This window comes from Pangasianodon hypophthalmus, chromosome 26 (genome assembly GCF_027358585.1).
Source record: "Pangasianodon hypophthalmus isolate fPanHyp1 chromosome 26, fPanHyp1.pri, whole genome shotgun sequence".
NCBI classification, from domain to species: Eukaryota; Metazoa; Chordata; class Actinopteri; order Siluriformes; family Pangasiidae; genus Pangasianodon; species Pangasianodon hypophthalmus.
The window spans coordinates 18,287,888-18,308,007 of record NC_069735.1 but is presented as its reverse complement, the minus strand read 5'-3'; the positions used below and the strand labels follow the sequence as shown (position 1 = coordinate 18,308,007).

At 41.6% G+C, this 20,120-nt stretch overlaps 1 protein-coding gene across 2 annotated transcripts; it reads right to left on the bottom strand.

Moving 5' to 3' along the window:
* Nucleotides 1–401: 401 nt before the first annotated feature.
* On the bottom strand, nt 402–12,219 carry LOC113526467 (uncharacterized). Of its 2 annotated transcripts, XM_053229841.1 has the most exons (4): nt 12,037–12,219; nt 4,078–4,304; nt 2,049–2,082; nt 402–1,597 (listed from the first exon to the last, which is right to left on the bottom strand). In XM_053229841.1, the coding sequence occupies exons 2-4, from the start codon at nt 4,216–4,218 to the stop codon at nt 1,194–1,196; spliced, it is 579 nt and encodes a 192-aa protein (XP_053085816.1). In that variant the 5' UTR covers nt 4,219–4,304; nt 12,037–12,219; the 3' UTR covers nt 402–1,193. The 2 variants fall into 2 exon arrangements, with proteins under 2 accessions (XP_053085816.1, XP_026769324.1); XM_026913523.3 differs by lacking the exon at nt 12,037–12,219 and having other exon boundaries at nt 4,078–4,805.
* Between the last annotated feature and the right edge of the window lie 7,901 nt (nt 12,220–20,120).

Here is a 20,120-nt window from a genome sequence, read left to right as displayed (position 1 = left end):
TTCCACTCCAACCTTCACACACCATGTCTTTATGGAGCTCGCTTTGTGCACAGGGGCATTGTCATGCTGGAACAGGTTTGAGTCTCTTAGTTCTCTTAGTACTGTAATGCTACAGCACACAGAGACGTTCTATATAATGGTGTGGGTTCAACTTTGTGGTAACAGTTTGGGGAAGAACCACATATGGGTGTGATGATCAGGGGGTGCACATACTTTTGGCCATATAGTGCAGTGAATAGGGTGTATGTTTTGAAATGTCCATAGTGGACTGATTATGAAGCATTGTTATGGTAGTGAATCTCTCTGGCCTAGGTAGGGAACAGGGTGCATGGTTTGGGACACACATGGTGAGATGCTTTATGATAGGGTGTAAGTAGACAAAAGTTACGCTGGTTCAGAAGTACAGTAAAGTCCCTTTTATTTTCTACATATTAGCATTACATTCCTGAATATAATTTAACAATCACCTCCACGGTCTCTGTCAGAGAGACATTACTTTTCGCCACGTTGTGATGGAGACACATACAGGACGCCTGTGCTCCTATTTCAAGGCACTTAGTAAGTTGTGACTAGCGCTTTGTGCCTGCCATTAGCCACCTTTGTGGCTGTAGTCTGTAGTGACGTCTACTCTTCAGCTACTGTGTAACAGTAAAAATTACCCACTGTCTTACAGTACAACAGTTTTGCAACAAATAACATAAATATCTAAACAATAAAAATACATATGTACAAACAGTATATAAATAGATTATGATAATATAAAAATTATAAATAGTGCTTCGTGAAAGTTCTTCCTGAGTAAGCAGCATTGATTGTACAATATACCGCGATATCCAGGATGCATAATACTGTTATTGTGGAAGCTTCAAATCATCAGTACTTTTACAGCTTTGGGTTAGAAATGTCCATAATTGGATGAATTTGAAGGTCCTCTGTAAAGGAAATCCCATAATTCTGTTTTTCAGATATGAGATCCGTCAAAAAAGGTACAGTATCGTGCTAATAAGACGCCATCGCAATATAGAAGTATGTTTAACATCAGCGCATTTCTAAAAGTGCAAAAATGAGGACCCTTGTGGTCTCTTCAAGCATGGTTTGAGTCAGCACCCTGTGATAGCATACAGTTACATACGTAAGGCTCAAACTCAGTGTCTCTTTGATGCTGAAAATGTCTGTCCCATCGTCTACTCTGTCTAGGACCCGTCCACCAGGAACATGCCAAATCCGGAGTAGTTAAGATCGAGACTCCATCTTTGTGCTGACACTGTGGTGTGCATCCTGGCCAGCAGTCGGTGTTTGCCTGAAAGACGAGGGATCACAGTCCAACACTTTTCCGCTGTAGGGCTACGATGCGCCTTGCGAAGGGGAAGTGTGCAGGACAGCTGCACGTTTTTCAGATCGTCCTCGAAGGTGACGGTGAGGGATCCATCATCACAAGGACCAACGCATGTCAGGTTCAGCTGGGTGTACAGGAAGTAGGTCCCATCCTTCAGCACCCTCAGTGCTCCGTTTGAGTCATAGCTGTAGCTTGAGCCTACGGTGCTGGTGTTTCCGTACTTGATTGGCGCCCACTGCATAGTCTTGTTTTCCAGCTTACCTGCAGGAAAGAAATTTAGAGAGACACTTAGCACTTGCGTATGAGCTCATCTGCATATGTTTAGTCATATATTGCATTGTTATCATGGCATGAAAAATCTAACATTACTGATAGGGAGGTCGTTAATATATTTCCAAATATGAAAAAAATATTTTTATCTGTTTCCTTAAAATGATTCAATATTTTCATACTGAATTGACTAATTAATTGTGATAAATTATTGTCATTTCAGTATGCAGACAAACATAATTTAGCCGTTATCATGCATGAATGCGGGTCAAGCTTTAACAAGCTTTAAAACATCACAACTCAAAAAGTTTCTTAAAAATATATTTTGCAAGGTATTGTAATGGTGCATCAGTATGATGGCAATATGACGTATGATTTCCGTCCCCATTAGGCTACATTCTGAAAGCCAGGAAGAGATAAAAATGTAAAAGTGGTCACTTACTGGTGATGGCGGTAAGGTAGGCAAAATTTTCCACCTGAAAGAAACAAAGTAAAAGAGAAAGCCATTAATGATCAGATAAATTAACCACTTGCTGGCTGCAGGGCATCATTTCCCACTCAGGACTCGCTGTATAAGATATCTCGCCCACACACCTGACGTTACACTACTGACAACATCAATTACATCAGCTACGCAAAACGCTACAAGTGCAACAATTAGGCTCTGAAGCAATGACTATATGCTTCTATTGCTTCACAAGATTATCACTTTCTATCTCCTTTGGTCTGACATGTAACCTAGTTAGTTAGCTTGAGCAGGAATGCTAACGTATCTAACAGTGAATGCAGGTTGTTTTGTGTCTCTGACATGATGCTAACTGGTTGTTTTACCTCATGTTGCTGCTGACAACATGTTTGCAACATTAGCATTTGTGATTGCTACTGCACATCTTAACACACTAATAGACTCTAACACACAAGCTAATGCACACTAACACAACAACAACAACAACAACAACAACATCATTAGCATATTTGGCTAAACTCTTTAGTTCAGTAGCTAACACTAACAGTTCATTCAGTAATTTAGTAATCTTTAGTAATTCTCACATAGGCGTTCTCATTCCAGGGGTCATGACCCCATGTGGAGTCACCTAATTTACAAATATGTTCACGAGAGAAATCTAACAAACCTCTCATTTGTTTTATTTATTCATTATTCATTTTACAGATGAATATTCTGAATATCACTCTAACTATGAAAACTAATAACATCGAGTGACTCTGACCAAGTCAAGAAAATGAACATGAAAATTTACTGAATATGGACTAGTTCTAAATTATACGACTAGTCCTAAATGTCCATTTGGAGTCTTTGGTCAAAAAAACCAAAAAAATTGTAAGAACACCTTTATTACTGCTAAAGAACGTTTCACGTCCAGTTTGTTTACATCTGGCAGGCAGTGACACGTGGAGGGAGGAACACTGGGATACTATCAATTCCCCGGTGCAGTGAACAGGAAGAAGGGAGTAGGGTAGAGAGAGTAGGGAGCAGTGAAGAGAGAGTAGGGAGCAGTGAAGAGAGAGTAGGGAGTAGTGAAGAGAGAGTAGGGAGTAGGGTAGAGGGAGCAGGGAGTAATGAAGAGAGAGTTGGGAGTAGGGAAGAGGGAGTAGGGAGCAGGGAGTAGTGAAGAGGGAGTAGGGAGTAATGAACAGGGAGTAGGGAGTAATGAACAGGGAGTAGGGAGTAATGAACAGGGAGTAATGAAGAGAGAGTAGGGAGTAGGGTAGAGAGAGTAGGGAGTAATGAAGAGAGAGCAGGGAGTAGGGAGCAGGGTAGAGGGAGTAATGAAGAGAGAGCAGGGAGTAGGGAGTAATGAAGAGAGAGCAGGGAGTAGGGAGTAATGAAGAGAGAGTAGGGAGCAGGGAGTAGGGAGCAGGGAGTAGTGAAGAGAGAGTAGGGAGTAATGAACAGGGAGTAGGGAGTAATGAAGAGAGAGCAGGGAGTAATGAAGAGAGAGTAGGGAGTAATGAAGAGAGAGTAGGGAGCAGGGAGTAGGGAGCAGGGAGTAATGAAGAGAGAGTAGGGAGTAATGAACAGGGAGTAGGGAGTAATGAAGAGAGAGCAGGGAGTAATGAAGAGAGAGTAGGGAGTAATGAAGAGAGAGTAGGGAGCAGGGAGTAGGGAGCAGGGAGTAATGAAGAGAGAGCAGGGAGTAATGAAGAGAGAGTAGGGAGCAGGGAGTAGGGAGCAGGGAGTAGGGAGTAATGAAGAGAGAGTAGGGAGTAATGAACAGGGAGTAGGGAGTAATGAACAGGGAGTAGGGAGTAGGGAGCAGGGAGCAGGGAGTAGGGAGCAGGGAGTAGGGAGTAATGAAGAGAGAGTAGGGAGTAATGAACAGGGAGTAGGGAGTAATGAACAGGGAGCAGGGAGTAGGGAGCAGGGAGCAGGGCGCTAATTACTACACATGTTAAATAATCTCTAATGAATACTGCACACCCCAAACCGGAAGCCATGTCCCCTGACTCACCTTGTAGGACGCGCCGATGTGAGGTGGACGCTCTTGATTCAGGGCGCTCGGGACGCCCGCGGGCATGTGGGGCACGTGCTTCATCTCCGCGCGCAGGTCTCTAACGACCCAGACCCCGAGCGCGGCTCCGCACAGCACCATGACGAACAGCGTGATAACGGAGCCGAGCAGGAAGCCGTCCAAGCACCTGCTGCGCTGCCGGGCGGCGGGCTGGAGGCTCTCCACGTCTGTAGACGACATTGTTGAGGGAAAAGCGAAAAGAAAAACCTAGCAGATGATAATAATGATGGTGATGGTGGTGATGGTGATGATGGTGGTGATGATGGTGATGGTGATGATGGTGATGAGGTTGCTGTTGTTGATGCTGCTGTTAGTCCCAAAAGTTTATGGCAGTAATAAACAAAAGCGCGCGCGCATAAATCCTTTGCGTTTTTAAAAGCGATGACTCTGTTGCGTCTCGCGCTGTTTCGGGCTCTTAAAAACGACATGGTTTATATAAGTTCGAGGCTGGAAAAGGAGGAAACGAGCGACGGATTTCCCTCCTCCTCCGCCTCCTCGCTTTCGAGTCACCCACGCCGAGAGAGAGAGAGAGAGAGAGAGAGAGAGAGAGACAAAAAAAAAAAACCTGCAGACTTTCCGCGGCTTTCACAGTTTCGCAAGCGCGTCTTTCCTCGCGCGCGCTCTCGCTCTCTGGGTCTCTCCGTGATCCGTGACAAGAGTCTCAGCCCGCCATTACGTTGCACCTCAGTCTGGCCCAGTCATTCTTCAACTTAACCCGGAAAATAAAATACATGAGGTGCAGAAGAACAGGTGCAAGCTGAAAAACGCACCAGTGCACCGGGTTTAAACCCGAACCGTGCTCAGGCTCGTGCTCAGGCTCGTGCGCGGCTCTGTGCGCCTCTGAAGGCTGATAAACTAAAGCTATTGATCAGAAAGTGTTGAGACTCTCTGTGCTGATTGACACCTGGAGCTCTGGATGTAGAGCAGGAGTGCACATTCAGCTGAACACACCATGAGGCCATGACATGTCTCACTCAGATTGTTCTGAAATGCTATATTAAGGGCCACGCAGACTAGTGGCTGGTCAGCGGGGGACCAGACAGCGTGGTAGTAAAAACAAATAGTCATGCAACCTCTTATAATATTCAGGATACAGTACAGACTGTATCCTTCCTCTCCCATCAGTTTTTCTCCTCTTATGAATGATGATTGAGTTTTTTTCAGTCTTGGCACGAGTGTCTCTATTACAGTAAAGTTTTGGTGCCAATGAAAACATTTCTGAATCATTTTTAGACGTGACTGTAACACAACAGATAGACATCTCTTTTCACTAGCGTCTCTCTGAGATAAAGGTGTGTGTGTGCAGAGCGTTGAGCCGCGTGGATGTGGGCATGTGGTGCTCAGGCAGGACCGCGTGTCGAGCGCTACGCTGATGCGGGTCTGCTCGACAGTATTTTGCTCGCACTAAGCCGGATGGAAGGAGACTGCAGTTTGCCTGCTGGCCTTGAGGTTGACGCCTGCGTTCTGGGCTGCTTCAGTCGTCTCACTTTATGAAGTATGAAACTTGCTACAGACGTGATTGTAGAAGTGAGAACCTCAAAATGTTCCTGACTGAACCCTCGTTTCTGAGAGTGTGTGAAATAAAGCAGTCATGGTTACTGTTTCTTTTTCATTGTACACTGTAGTGAGGGAGTGATGCTAATGTTAGACCCTAGTGTGTGTGTGTGTTTATAAACAAAAGGGTGTGTGTGTGAGCATGTGTGTGTTGGCCTTTGTCAGTGTGTATTAGCTTGTGTGTGTGTGTGTGAGCATGTGTGTGTGTGTAAGCATGTGCGTATTAGCTTGTGTGTGTATGAGCATGTGTGTATTAGCTTGTGTGTGTATGAGCATGTGTGTATTGGCCTTTTTTCAGTGTGTATTAGCTTGTGTGTGTGTGTGTGAGCATGTGTGTATTGGCCTTTGTCAGTGTGTATTAGCTTGTGTGTGTGTAAGCATGTGTGTATTGGCCTTTGTCAGTGTGTGTGTGTGTGTGTGTGTGTGTGTGTACTGGCCTTTGTCAGTGTGTATTAGCTTGTGTGTGTGTGTGTGTGTGTGTGTGTATTGGCCTTTATCTGTGTGTATTAGCTTGTGTGTTTGTGTGTTTGTGTTTTGCCAAAGTTCAGGAATTTCAGTGGTCATCCTCTGTTTTCAGATCACTTTATGTGTGTGTTCATGTGTGACGGTATGTCTGTGTATTCATGCGCATCTGAGATACGTGTGTGTGTATGTGGGTGGGTGTGTGTGTGTGGGGGGATTCAACATCTTGGTCATGTTCTATTTTTAAATAACTTTGTGTGTGTGGTAGACTCTATTTGTGTGTTTGTGTGTGTATGTGTCACTTTTGTAAAAGTGTGCGTATACAATGTGAGAACATGAGCACGAAAAAAACACGAGAAACTCAAAATCACTTCAAGTTTTAAAATTTCATTTTAAATTTCAAGTCTTGCTCGGTAAATCATTAATTGAAGATAATAAATATTTTCCAGTTTTAGCCCAGTATTTCACTGACGTCTGTATTTGTTTTCAAAGGAATATATTTAATGAAATTAAAACTTGTTCTCTATCGTTTGCCTTTTAAGTGAATTTTGAAGAACATTTGATTATAATGGATATTTTTATTCATTAATTTATTGATGTCTTGATGAAACGTGTGGTTTAAGCTCATTAATCTGCTAGTTTCTAAACAGACGCTTCCTAAGGATATTGTTCTAACCATGTTTTCATGTAAATTATTGAAAACGTGTATTTTTTTTTTTTTTACCAAGTTAAAGGCACTCTACTTTCAAAATAAAAAAAAGTTGTTCTGGTATTTGTTTACCAAATAAAATGGTTTTACTTCATCAGAGGTAACAGTAAAAACTGATTTTCACCCCAAAGTTGACACGTATGTATTTATGTATTTATGTGTTTATGTGTGTATTATGTATGTGTAACACTTCCGCCACTTAAACTAACACATTCGCACACACACACACACACACACACACACACACACACACACACACAGACTTCTATGTCCTCATTAGGTTAAAGTGGTTGTTTATTTTTACTCTTATGGGGACGTTCAGTGCTCAAAAACCACTATGTTTGTGTTTGTGTGTGTGTGTGTGTGTGTGTGTGTGTGTGTGTGTGTGGGCCTTGCTGCAATTCTGGAGGTCAAGTTCTCAATTTTATGCCAAAATGCTGGAGCCACAGAGGTCAACATTCCTTTTCTGCCCACGTAGTGTGTGTGTGTGTGTGTGTGTGTGTGTCTATGTGTGTGTATTATTGTGTGTGTGTCTATGTGTGTGTATTATTGTGTGTGTATTACTGAGTGTGTGTGTGTGTGTGTGTGTGTGGCCAAAGGTCATGTTTTCACTTCATGCTGATGAGTGCATTAATGAGCTATGATGTAAATGTGTATTATTGTGTGTGTGTGTGTGTGTGTGTGTATGGGCCTTACTACTGAACTGAAACAAGAGCTAACAGATCAGAGAACTTCCATGTGATTTTAGAGGAAGTGATGTCATCACACAGTATATTACTGTAAATAAGTACAATGATGATGGGGAACTCCTACGCTGGATGCACAATCACTTCACAGAAGAACACTGGCTATCTCTCTCTCTCACACACACACACACGCACACACACACACACACACACACACATGCACAAGAAGGAGTGACAATAATCCAGTCCTAAAAATAACGCCCAAGGAATGATGAGTTTCAGATGTGTGTGTTACTGAAGCAGAGCGTTATCACTTCATCAGCTGCTGAGAAATTGCACAGATGTTCTACTGTTTTTCATTCCATCAGTCAGATTGTGATTATTAAGAAAGAAAGAGAGAGAGAGAGACAAAAAGTCAACGTCAGTAACAATGGGTTTAACTGATCAAGTTAAATCAGGATAAAATAAAACAAGATAAACAACTCTAAAATAAAAGCAAGGTGGACTAAGATTTTATATGACTAGAATAACCCATGCTGAGACAGACAAACTAACACACGCTAAAACAATCGTAGCTAAACTAAGCTAAAGAAATGTAATCCGAGCTAAATTAAGATAAGACTAAGATATGACTGAGATGAAGCAAGATGAGCTAAGCTTAGCGGATGTGTTGATATAAGCTACGCTAAGCACAGAAGATAACTAAGACATTATATAAACTAAGACCAGTTAAAGTAACATAAAGTACGATAAGTTCAGTTTTCTAAATTACGATAAATTAGGATAAATTAGGATAAATTAGGACAGGGTAAAATAAACTGGGTAAATTGATCTAAAATAACATAGATTAAACAGGATTAGATTAAAAATAGGTAAGATAAGATAATAATATTAGGTAAGACCATCTGTTACAACCATGGTGAGCAGAAAAGCATCTCAGAAGGCGTAAAATACCGAACGATGAGATGGAACCTTGAGCTAGAATTCCACTTGCCAAGTGCGAGGAACACGGCAGGAAGTTTATTTCAAATATATATATAATGATAGTAAGAACTGCAGCGTAATTACATCACATTTCCAGAGGAATAAAAAATTTCAGATAAAACAGTGTTTCCTTCACTGGCTGTGTGTGTGTGTGTGTGTGTGTTTGTGTGTGTGTGTGTGTGTGTGTGTGTTTGCAAGAGAGAAAGAAAGAAAAGAAAAACAATAAGGCTTTTACTTTCCACACTTCCTCCACACCTTTCTCGCTCCACTACTAAACTACTGACCCCTGTGTGTGTGTGTGTGTGTGTGTGTGTGTGTGTGTGTGTGTGAGAGAGAGAGAGAGAGAAATATGAATGAATGAACGAATGAACGAATGAACAAATGAATGAATGAATGAATGAACACTGTAAATGTGTGTAAATGCACTGCATGTTAATGTTCGTGTGTATTGGCCTTTATCAGTGTGTATTAGCTTGTGTGTGTGTGTGTGTGTGTGTGTGTGTAAGCATGTGCATATTGGCCTTTGTCAGTGTGTATTAGCTTGTGTGTGTGTGTGTGTGTGTGTGTGTGTGTGTGTGTAAGCATGTGCGTATTGGCCTTTATCAGTATTTATTAGCTTGTGTGTGTGTGTGTGTGTGTGTCTGTGTGTGTGTAAGCATGTGCGTATTGGCCTTTATCAGTATGTATTAGCTTGTGTGTGTGTGTGTGTGTGTGTGTAAGCATGTGTGTATTGGCCTTTGTCAGTGTGTATTAGCTTGTGTGTGTGTGTGTGTGTGTGTGTGTGTGTAAGCATGTGTGTATTGGCCTTTATCAGTGTGTATTAGCTTGTGTGTGTGTGTGTGTGTGTGTAAGCATGTGCATATTGGCCTTTGTCAGTGTGTATTAGCTTGTGTGTGTGTGTGTAAGCATGTGCATATTGGCCTTTGTCAGTGTGTGTGTGTGTGTGAGCGTGTGTGTATTGGCCTTTATCAGTGTGTATTAGCTTGTGTGTGTGTGTGTGTGTGTGAGCGTGTGTGTATTGGCCTTTATCAGTGTGTATTAGCTTGTGTGTGTGTGTGTGAGCGTGTGTGTATTGGCCTTTATCAGTGTGTATTAGCTTGTGTGTGTGTGTGTGTGTGTGTGTGTGTATTGGCCTTTATCAGTGTGTATTAGCTTGTGTGTTTGTGTTTTGCCAAAGTTCAGGAATTTCAGTGGTCATCCTCTGTTTTCAGATCACTTTATGTGTGTGTTCATGTGTGACGGTATGTCTGTGTATTCATGTGCGTGTGTGTGTGTGTGTGTGTGTGTGTGTGTGTGTGTGTGGGCCTTGCTGCAATTCTGGAGGTCAAGTTCTCAATTTTATTCCAAAGTACTGGAACCTCAGATGTCATCCTCCCTTTTCTGCCAACTTAGTGTGTGTGTGTGTGTGTGTGTTTTTCGTGTTAGTGTATTAGTGTGTGTGTGTGTGGCCAGAGGTTCACATGTTTGTGTTTGTGTTAATGTTCGCGTTAATGTTTGTGTTAATGTTCGCGTTAATGATCGTGCTAATGTTAATGTTAATGTTTATGTTAATGTTTATGCCTTTGTCAGTGTGTATTAGCTTGTGTGTTTGTGTTTTGCCAAAGTTCAGGAATTTCAGTGGTCATCCTCTGTTTTCAGATCACTTTATGTGTGTGTTCATGTGTGACGGTATGTCTGTGTATTCATGTGCGTGTGTGTGTCTGAGATACGTGTATGTGTGTGTGTGTTGGGGGTTCAATATCTTGATCATGTTCTCTTTTTAAATAACTTTGTCTGTGTGTGTGTGTGTATTACATTTGTATGTGTAACACTTCTGCCACTTAAACTAACACATTCCAACACGCACACACACACACACATACACACATAATTCTATGTCCTCATAAGGTTAAAGTGCTTGTGTAATTTTATTTTTACCCTTTTGTGGGCTTGCTCAAAAAGCACTGTGTGTGTGTGTGCTCGTGTGTGCTCGCGTGTGCTCGTGTGTGTGTGTGTAATCGTGTGTGCTCGTGTGTGTGTGTGTGTGTGTGTGTGTGTGTGTGTGGGCCTTGCAACAATTCTGGAGGTCAAGTTCTCAATTTTATACCAAAGTACTGGAACCTCAGATGTCATCATTCCTTTTCTGCCCACTTAGTGTGTGTGTGTGTGTTCATTCATGTTAGTGTTAATGTCAATGTTAATGTTAATGTTAATGTTAATGTTCATGTTAATGTCTTTGTTAATATTCGTGTTAATGTTCATGCTTGTGTTAATGTTAACATTTGTGTTAATGTGTTCATGTAAATGATTATGTTAATGTTAATGTTAATATTAATATTTATGTTAATGTTCATGTTAATGCTCATGTTAATGTTCATGCTTGTGTTAACGTTCGTGTTTGTGTTTGTGTTAATGATCGTGTTAATGATCGTGTTAATGTTTGTGTTAATGATCGCGTTAATGATCGTGTTAATGTTAACGTTCATGTAAATTATTATGTTAATGTTAATGTTTGTGTTAATGTTAATGTTCATGTAAATTATTATGTTAATGTTAATGTTTGTGTTAATGTTCATGCTAATGTTTGTGTTAATATTAATGTTAATGTTTGTGTTAGTGTTAACATTCATGTAAATTATTATGTTAATGTTCATGTAAATTATTATTTTAATGTTAATGTTAACGTTTGTGTTAATGTTCATGCTAATGTTTGTGTTAATATCAATGCTAATGTTTGTGTTAGTGTTAATGTTTGTGTTTGTTTTTAAATCTGAAACAGACACAGATGTGGATAGGGAAATTGCGTTATTCCTCTAACAGACAGATATTGTCTTTTACTCTGATAATGAACCACTGATTCAGGATCCAAAAATAGCGTAGTATTGCATAGTATGGCATGAAGTCATCAGTGTGTGTGTGTGTATGTTTGTGTTTGTGTGCGTGAAGGAAGATGGGGGATGTGGTATTGTAGGCCGCTCTTTTGTTAGAACGCTTCCTAATGAACTCTCAGTGACATAAGTGCCTGGACAGGAAAGATGAAGCAAGGGAAATATTTTCACACTGCCTTCATAGTGGTAATATCCGTATGTTAGTCAGAGGTAGGGGGTGTGAAGTGAGTGGGTGAGTGGGTGAGAATATTAATTCTCTCTGTCTCTCTTTCTGTTCCTTATGAAAGTGGTTTCTGGTTTTTGATTGGCTTCCTGCTTCTAGCTGGGGAAAATTAGCGCAGTATGCATGGGTTTAGCTCAGTGGAAATGCCCAGCAGGAAATTTACTGCCCATCACAGCATCACAAGCACACATCATACCCATCAAATACATCATAGACTGTAAAAAAGTGACATCTTACTAAGTGAAAATATCATGAATATGGTCAAATGTATCTAGTTTTGTATGATAAGACTACAGTAAATTACTACAATCATTTCTGTGTGTGTGTGTGTGTGTGTGTGTGTCTGGGCATAGTGCTCCACTTCGCACCTCCCCCGATGGAATCATTCAACACATGTGTTCATCATCAGCTCACCAATCAGCCGTGTATATAAAGTTCAGCCACTCATCGTCAGATCGTTCTGGTTTCCAGTGCGGTAACACTTCAGGCCTACTCGCGTTTATTTTTGTGTTTGTTTCCCCGTGTTTTCTTGTCGTTTAATCCTGTTGCTCTCCGCTGTGTTTTCCTTGTGCTTCAGGTCCACAGTACACTCAGCCTGCCTGCACACTGCCTGCCTGCACACCAGCCCTGCTTCGTCTTCCTCGTGGCTTGCTGATTCAGCATTTAACTCTCTCACTGCCCACCTCTGTTTGAATCCTGGCCCTGATCACAATTCTCTCCTACACGATCTATCTCAACCTTCAGTAAAACCCATTTAACACCTATCCTTGAGTCTGTGTTCTGCTTCTGGGTCCCCTCGTCCCTGTGGTTCTAACAATTTCAAGGTTGAAATTGTCTTGTTGCAATGGCAGATAAAGTTTTTTAATTCCAGAATCAAGCAAAGAATCAGGCGATGTGCAAATAGGAATTCAGAGGACAAGGCTATGATCAGGAAATGAGGAAAAAAACAGAAAAGTGTCCAGAAAAGTGTCGAAACCAGAATGAGCAAACATGATACAAAGCCTTAGAATGTCAGACGCATGAACAGAGCTGAACGAATATTCGCAAAGTCTTAATGCTTTGAGTGTGTGTATAGTGGTTGAGTCCAGGTGTGTGCAGTCAGTAACTGGGTAAACTTGAGTGCGTGAACTGGGAGTTGGAGTCCATGGTAGCCATGTTTGTAGCTGGAGGTGCATTCTGGGAAATGGAGTCAGACACCAAATTTGGTGTTGACATGACTGAACCCCCTTTGAGGAGCTCAGTCCAGGAAAGAGTCCAGAGTTCTTTCTTGATTGGACCCTGGGATGAGGTTTGGGTTTCTCAGAATGCCAGGCATGAAAGTTGTGAACCATAAGGGGGGTCGAGAATGTCGTGACCTGGGATCCAGCACCTTTTATCGGGACCATAGTCCTCCCAGTTGATCAAGTACCGGAGCTTACCCTCTCGGGCTTGAGGCATGACAAGGAAAGAAGGAGAGAGCCAGCGCATTTGTAGGAAGCTCAGGCCGGTAGGTGAGATCATTGATGCGTTGGAGAATCTTCTGAGGTCTAATATATTGGTGCGAAAGCTTTCTGCACCCTTGGTCAATGCGGATGCCCCACATGGATAGCCAGACTTGATTTCCAGGCTGGTATTTGAGATGTCGATCAGCAAACTCTTTGTTGTTTTGAGCCACCTTTTCCAGGTGCTGATACGTGGCCTCCCACACCTTCACACTCCGTCTGAACCATTCGACTGCAGGAGTGTCCGTGGGGCTGGCATTCCATGGGAACAAGGAAGGTTGGTAACTGAAGATGCACTGGAAAGGGGTGAGCTGGGTGGGCCGAATGGCTCAAAGAATTTTGGGCATACTCGGCCCATGGGAGGAATCGGGCCCAATACTTTTTGTTAGAGGCACAGAAGGACTGTGGATATCTTCTGCCTGGTTGGCCCATTCCACTTGGCCACTGGCCTGGATGATAGCCCGAGGGTGAGGCTGAGAGCTACACCTAGCTTCTACATGAGGTTTTTCCAAATTCTGGAGGTGAATTGCGCTCCTTGGTTACTTACAATAGCTTCTGGAAAACCGTAGTATGTTTGGCATGTTCACGTGTTCTGTTGTCTCAAAGGCTATGGGTAACTTCGGCCATGGTATCAGGTGGACGGACTTGGAAAACCGATCAATGATAACCAGATTGCTGTTTTTCCTTGCGAGGTGGGGAGGTCAGTCATGAAATCCAAGGCAAGGTGGGACCATGGGTGTTGTGTAGTGCAGGGTTTGTGGGACCTTTGATTGTGCTTTGACTGTACAGGATGAGATGAATTGTTGGATGTCTGTTAACATGTGAGGCCACCAGTATTTGTTTCTGAGCAGATTGTGGGTTTTATGGATGCCTGGACGTCCTGTAGCCGGTGACGTGTGAGACCAGGTAATGAGTCTGGGTCATAGATGGGAGGCTACAAAAGTCTTTCCCTGAGGACAGGTGCTAGGAGCATGGAGGAGATTGGCTTTTTTTTTTCTTGGTCCAGATCCCAGGTTAGTGCACCTATGAAACACGATTCGGGGAGAGTGGGTTCCTCGTTGATTATGGTGTGGTCAGGTGCATGCAAGACAGAGCATCTGTTTTACCATTCTTGGATCCTGGTCGGTAGGAGATGGTGAACTGGAAACAAGTGAATAATAGAGCCCATCTGGCTTGGCGAGAGTTGAGTAGTTTAGCAGTTCTCCAGATATTTGAGGTTCTTGTTTTCGGTGAATATGATGAAGGGGTGCAGAGTGCCCACGAGCAAGTGTCTCCATTCCTCCAAGGCTAGCTTAAGAGCCAACAGCTCTCTGTTCGCCACATCACAGTTATGTTCCACAGGTGTGAGGTTTTTTTTGGAGAAAAAATTAACTGGATGAAGTTTTTCTCCAAATCTTTGAGAGAGTATCACACCGACCTCTGTATTGGAGGCATCCACCTCAACTACGAATGTTTTAGTGGTGTCAGGATGCCGGAGGATAGGGGTGGATGAGAACGCCTCTTTCATCTGTGCCAGTGTTTAATCTGGCTTGGAATTCCATTTTAGCTTCTTGGGGTCCTTCTTCAACAGGGTAGTTAGAGGCTAGAGATGCAGCTAAATGAAGTGCCGGTAGAAATTAGTGAACTCCAAGAAGCATTGTAAATCTTTGACTGTGTTAGGCTTTGGCCAGTCCTTTACAGCTGTGACTTTACATTGATCCATGAAAACTCCTCTGGGGTTAATGATATATCTAAAGAACGAGATCTGGGTGACATGGAATTCACATTTTTCCCCTTTGATAGAGAGCAGATTGTCCTGTAGTCTGTGTAGATTATGCTTGACATTGTTAACATGGGTTTCCTTGGACAGGGAATAAATCAGAATATCGTCAATGTAAGCAGTGATGAATTTGCCTAACATGGCGTCAATTAGACACTGGAACACCGAGGGGGCACAAGAGAGCCCATAAAGCATGACGCAATACTCGTAGTGGCCAGAGGTGGTGCTAAAAGCCATTTTCCATTTGTCCCCCTCTCTGATGCACACTATGCAGGTCCAGTTTATTGAATATTTTGGCTTCTTGAAGCTGTGTTGGGCAGAAGGGCAAACATGAAACTAAGGCTTGGTTTGTCTGATGAGTGAACAGAGCTGACGAATATTCTTAGTATTAATAAGTCAGTGCTGTGAGTGTGCTTATATATGTGGTGGTGAGCATGTAAACTGGGAGTTGGAGTTCATGGTAGCCATGTTTGTAGCTGAAAGGTGCATTCTGGAAAATGGAGTCAGACGCCGAATTCGACGTTGACACGACACTAATTTATTATAATTTAATTTATAGTAGTTTCATAATAAGAAATTTAAATAAATCAGCCCATGTTCAAGATATTTTCACTTACTAAGATATCATTTTTTCCTCCATATGTTGTCGGTATAGTAAAATACTGAGTGACAGGGTAGCGTGATGAAGCACGGTTACTGTTACCACCCTGATGTTGATCATTTTCCTGTAACAGCACGTCCCCAAATCTCTGTCTTGAAGTTAATAATGCAGCTAGTCATGTTAAGGAGAAACTGTAAATCCCTCTGTCCTTTATCTCTGATTGATACAAAGTGCTGACACTGAAGACTCCTTCCATAAATGTTAAATAAACATCTCCTTACAGAAAGAACATTTTATGTGAAGGTTATGTGGAAGTCCGTTATACCTGTGAATGAGCTGTTACTATAGAAACGATTTAGAACAAGCGCTTTAATAAAAACCTGAGATTTGCAGTTGCACTATTGTCAGAGCTGCTGTAATAGAAAATTAATCAACACCTTCTGGCCAATCACAATCTATAATTCAACAACACTGTGGTATAAGTGACTCTAAACGTGTAATGAACCTGTCAGGGTTCAATGGACAAGCTAAACTAGGTTCTACATAGAACCTTTAAAGGTGCCACCTTTGACAACCATAGAAAGTGTAAGAGATCACAATTGTGTATTATGATGCAAGAAAACGAAATGAAAACAGATTGTGTGCTGACTGGAATTTATACTTTTTTATGCATGAGACCGGGTGGCTGATACATATCGTGTATCCTGTACACATGCTGTGATAATAAGATGTATTGGCATGTGTAATAGTGTGCCCTAGGCTGTGATGTGGATTACCAGGAATGCTGATAACTTGCATGAACCAGACAGTCATTTTGACACCTGATGGGATGTAACGTCATGCTGGGAGGTTTCTTCTAGAAATCTGAGTGTTTGCCATTTGTTTAAACATACTTGTCTTGCTTCATGTCTAAAGATTGGGTGTTTTCCACAAGTATTTCAGATTAACAAGCATAAAAACAAGAATGTTCACACGGTGTGTGTTCATATTGTGTGTGTATGTGTGTGAGTGTGTGGGCATGCAGTTTCACTAACAGGCAACATCAGATTCAGTATCAGATTCATAGTTGGTAGGCCTACGAGTTGTCTTAAGACAAAGAAATTTAACAGTCACATCTATTAACCTTTTGAATTTTTTGTGCATTTTGACAAGAATCAAACGTTTAAATACTCCTCCTAGGGGTTCATCAGATTCAAACCAAATTTGGCCAACAAGATGGGAAGATATCTGTGATCTGTGATGACGAGTTGTGAAGAAATTTTTGAAATCTTAAACAATGTTGCCATGATGAGGCTATAAATTAACATCCTCAAGAAGGAAGTGTGGCAGAATTCTGTAGCATATTATTGCATTAAAACCTCCTGCTCAGAATAACAGTAATCATTAACGGATTTATAAATCTTCTGGATGTGTTGTTTTTCCACTATAAGTCATGCAGTGTGGCTCAAAGTTCACATGAATGTTCAATGATGTGTCATAACATCCACATGGCAACATATGCTCATTAAACAGACACTGATGCACCCTTGGTGCTTGGGACCATCAATCGCTGCTTGTAGGTGTATTGTGCGTTTATGTCACTTGTACCTGTATATGTTCACCTTCCAGATTTAAAACTACTTCACTGAAAGCACTTTACATTTGCTAATGGACTAAGTGATACAATGTGAATGCGTGTGATTATCGGTGTTACTGACAATAGGATGGCACATTGGATGTGAGAATATTGCTTTAGCATCAGATGAATAAAGCTGAGGTGTGTTCCTGAAAGAGAGGGAACTCATGCGTCAGGTGAGTGACCACAGAATAAGAGTATGTGACAAGTTTTATCTCGTTGTTCTGCTGGTTTCTACAACAATCAAAGTTACCATCACAAACACCTCAGTATTCATGCCTTATCTCCGAGAATTTCAAGTGAGAGCTGTCTCACTTCAGTGAAAGAGTTGGCAGTGCCAGAGTGGTCCCGCAAAACGGTGAAAACCCTGACACTGAGTCACATTGTGTCCTTCAGGGCATACAGTACTCATGTTTGTGAATGAGCCCGTATGAGATATATCTCTTAGAGTATGGCATGAGGGAAAGCCATGCTGTATACCTGCTTTAAATGCAATGATATAAAAATCTAATCTGCCAGATAGTGTGTTCTATGCAGGCAGTGGTGAGCAAGAAGGTGGTGAACAGATAATGCTGCAGGTGAAGTCCTGTTACAAATATAATTATGAAGTGATCCCATTGTAATGCAACCATAATGTTGTAATTACAACTCAGAAACCTGTATTTTCCCTGACTTTCCAAGCTAGGGGTGTCATGGTGGCCCCCAATATGAATGAGATAGCTACAGCAGATAGTAAGATTTAAGTGGTGATTTTTTTTTTTTTTTTGCGTTTTAACTGTGAAGATTTTCATTTTCTTTGATTAACGCTAAATACACTTCTTGTCACTGATGATACAAAAAATTTAAATAAAAACAAAAGACTTTTCCTCATGCCAAGGAGGATCTGAAGGCAGTATAAGTGTTGAACAGGCATGTGGTGAACAGGTAAGGGAGAATAACATAGGAAATGATGGGTCAGAGTTGAAGATTTGTGGAAAATGAGGAAAGTATATTGATGTATATGGGTGGATACAAAGCACAGGTAAACACAGAAGGCACTGAGAGTAGTGCAATGGGTCAGTCATCACAGGGGGGTCAGTCAGCATCAAGCGAGATGAGACAGATGAAAATGTAGGGTGACAGATTACAAGATGACACTTTCTCAGACATATAGGACATAATTGTGTCTCAGGTTGCAGGAGATTAGCAGCTCTAACCTCAGAACTTAAGACAGAAATAGAAGTCTAATAGACACCAAGATGATTAGCAGGGATGATGGAGGTATAACAGTCAACTGGAAGAGAAGAGGAAAACATTAAGCTCTTTACTCCACAAACAATTTAATAAGATCTCATATCTCAAACATAAAGTATATGGATGTGCCTTGGACATTCTTGTGTTCCACAAGGATCAGTCCTTGGTCCGCTTCTTTTCACCATATACATGTTTCCCCCAGAATATTCATAAACATGGTCTTAGCTTCACTAACATTCAGATTTATCTCATTACAAATTCCACCACAGCTCTTTATTTAGGTGAATGTATTCATAATACTGAATCAAAGACACCAACTTTCTTAAATAAAACACTGACAAAAGGGAAATCTTACTTGGGGCCCCTAAAACTCTTATTTCTAAAACCTCAGAATTGTTAGTCAGTATTGTTGGTGACACTGTTAAACTCTCTACAGATATTCAGAATCTAGGTAGACAACACACATTCATTTGAACCTTATAGTAGGTCACTCAAAAATTGCTTTTGATCAGCTCCACAATGTTGCCTGACTTCAGCCCATGCTTAGTTGGAAAGATACTGAAACCTTGGCTTTCATAACCTCACATTTAGATTACTGTAATTCCCTATTCTGTAGTATCTCTGGTAAAACCCAAATAGACTCCAGCAGCATCAGCAGCTCAGTGTCCCAAACTATGAAATGCTGTCGGCTAGAACCGTTTTGATGGCAAATCCTTCTTTCATTTTAAAAGTCAACTTAGAACATTCCTTTTCTCCCAACATTTTCCCCTTTCTTCTTCTCAACAATCTTGTGCCCAGAGGAAACCATAAATTTGTTAATGACTGTGACTCGTTCTATAGAAATGAGTTACTCAGGGAACTGCTCAAAATAATGACAGAACAGATTAACATGTTAGATGCAGGCCTCAAACTGCATGAAATGGCCACTGCTGTACAGCAGCTTGCATCAGGCATTGATGGATTGCCAACTGAGTTTTATAACCACTTTGGGGACATTGTGGAGGTTTTATGATTTGATGGATAAAAAATATTTCTTTACTACCAGTTAGTTTCACAAGAGCAGTATGATCACTGCTCCTGACAAAAGGGACATTTAAAGAATTGGAGGCCAGTGGCACTACTAGTGAAGTGAAGTGACTTGTGGCTAAGTATGGCCTTTTTTTTTTCTGCTGCGGCCCCCGGGGAGCAGTTGGGGGTTCGGTGCCTTGCTCAAGGGTCTCACCTCAGTCGTGGTATTGAGGGTGGGAGAGAGCGCTGGTCATTCACTCCCCCCACCTACAATTCCTGCCGGACCCGAGACTCGAACCCACAACCTTCAGGTTCACCTTCGGGTTACGAGTCCGACTCTCGGATACATTAGGCCACGACTGCCCCTAACCTATGCAGTAACCGTAAAATTTTGTCGAAATGCCTTGCAAGCAGACTGACACGATGCATGCACGCAGTAGTAATGAACAATCTTTTTCTTGTTTGAGATATAACTGATATAATTGTATGTAAACTGAATTTATGTGAATTAACAAAAAGTATTCATTTGACAAGCATTTCCTGCTTTTATGTAGGAAAAAAAATTTAATTGTGGATAAAATTGTTCCATTCAGAACAGTCTTTAATTCATAGGATTGGAGGTGGCCTTAGCTGTCCAAATGAAATGGGGAATCAGACAAGGGTGTCCATGATCTGAACAGAATCTCTGTTGTGCAGATTAAGCGCTGAACTGCAGGGAATGTCCATGAGGGGGATGCAGGAAAATTTGTATTGTTGTATGCTTATGCGGATGACGTGACCGTTTTTATCAGACACCAAGAG

Excerpts from the sequence above, each read along its gene's own strand:
- LOC113526467 (XM_026913523.3), bottom strand. The coding sequence starts at position 4,317 with ATGTCGTCTACAGACGTGGAGAGCCTCCAGCCCGCCGCCCGGCAGCGC. Across the intron at positions 2,083-4,077 it reads ACATCGGCGCGTCCTACAAG|GTGGAAAATTTTGCCTACCT; the intron begins GTGAGTCAGGGG and ends TGTTTCTTTCAG. Across the intron at positions 1,598-2,048 it reads CTACCTTACCGCCATCACCA|GTAAGCTGGAAAACAAGACT; the intron begins GTAAGTGACCAC and ends TCTTTCCTGCAG.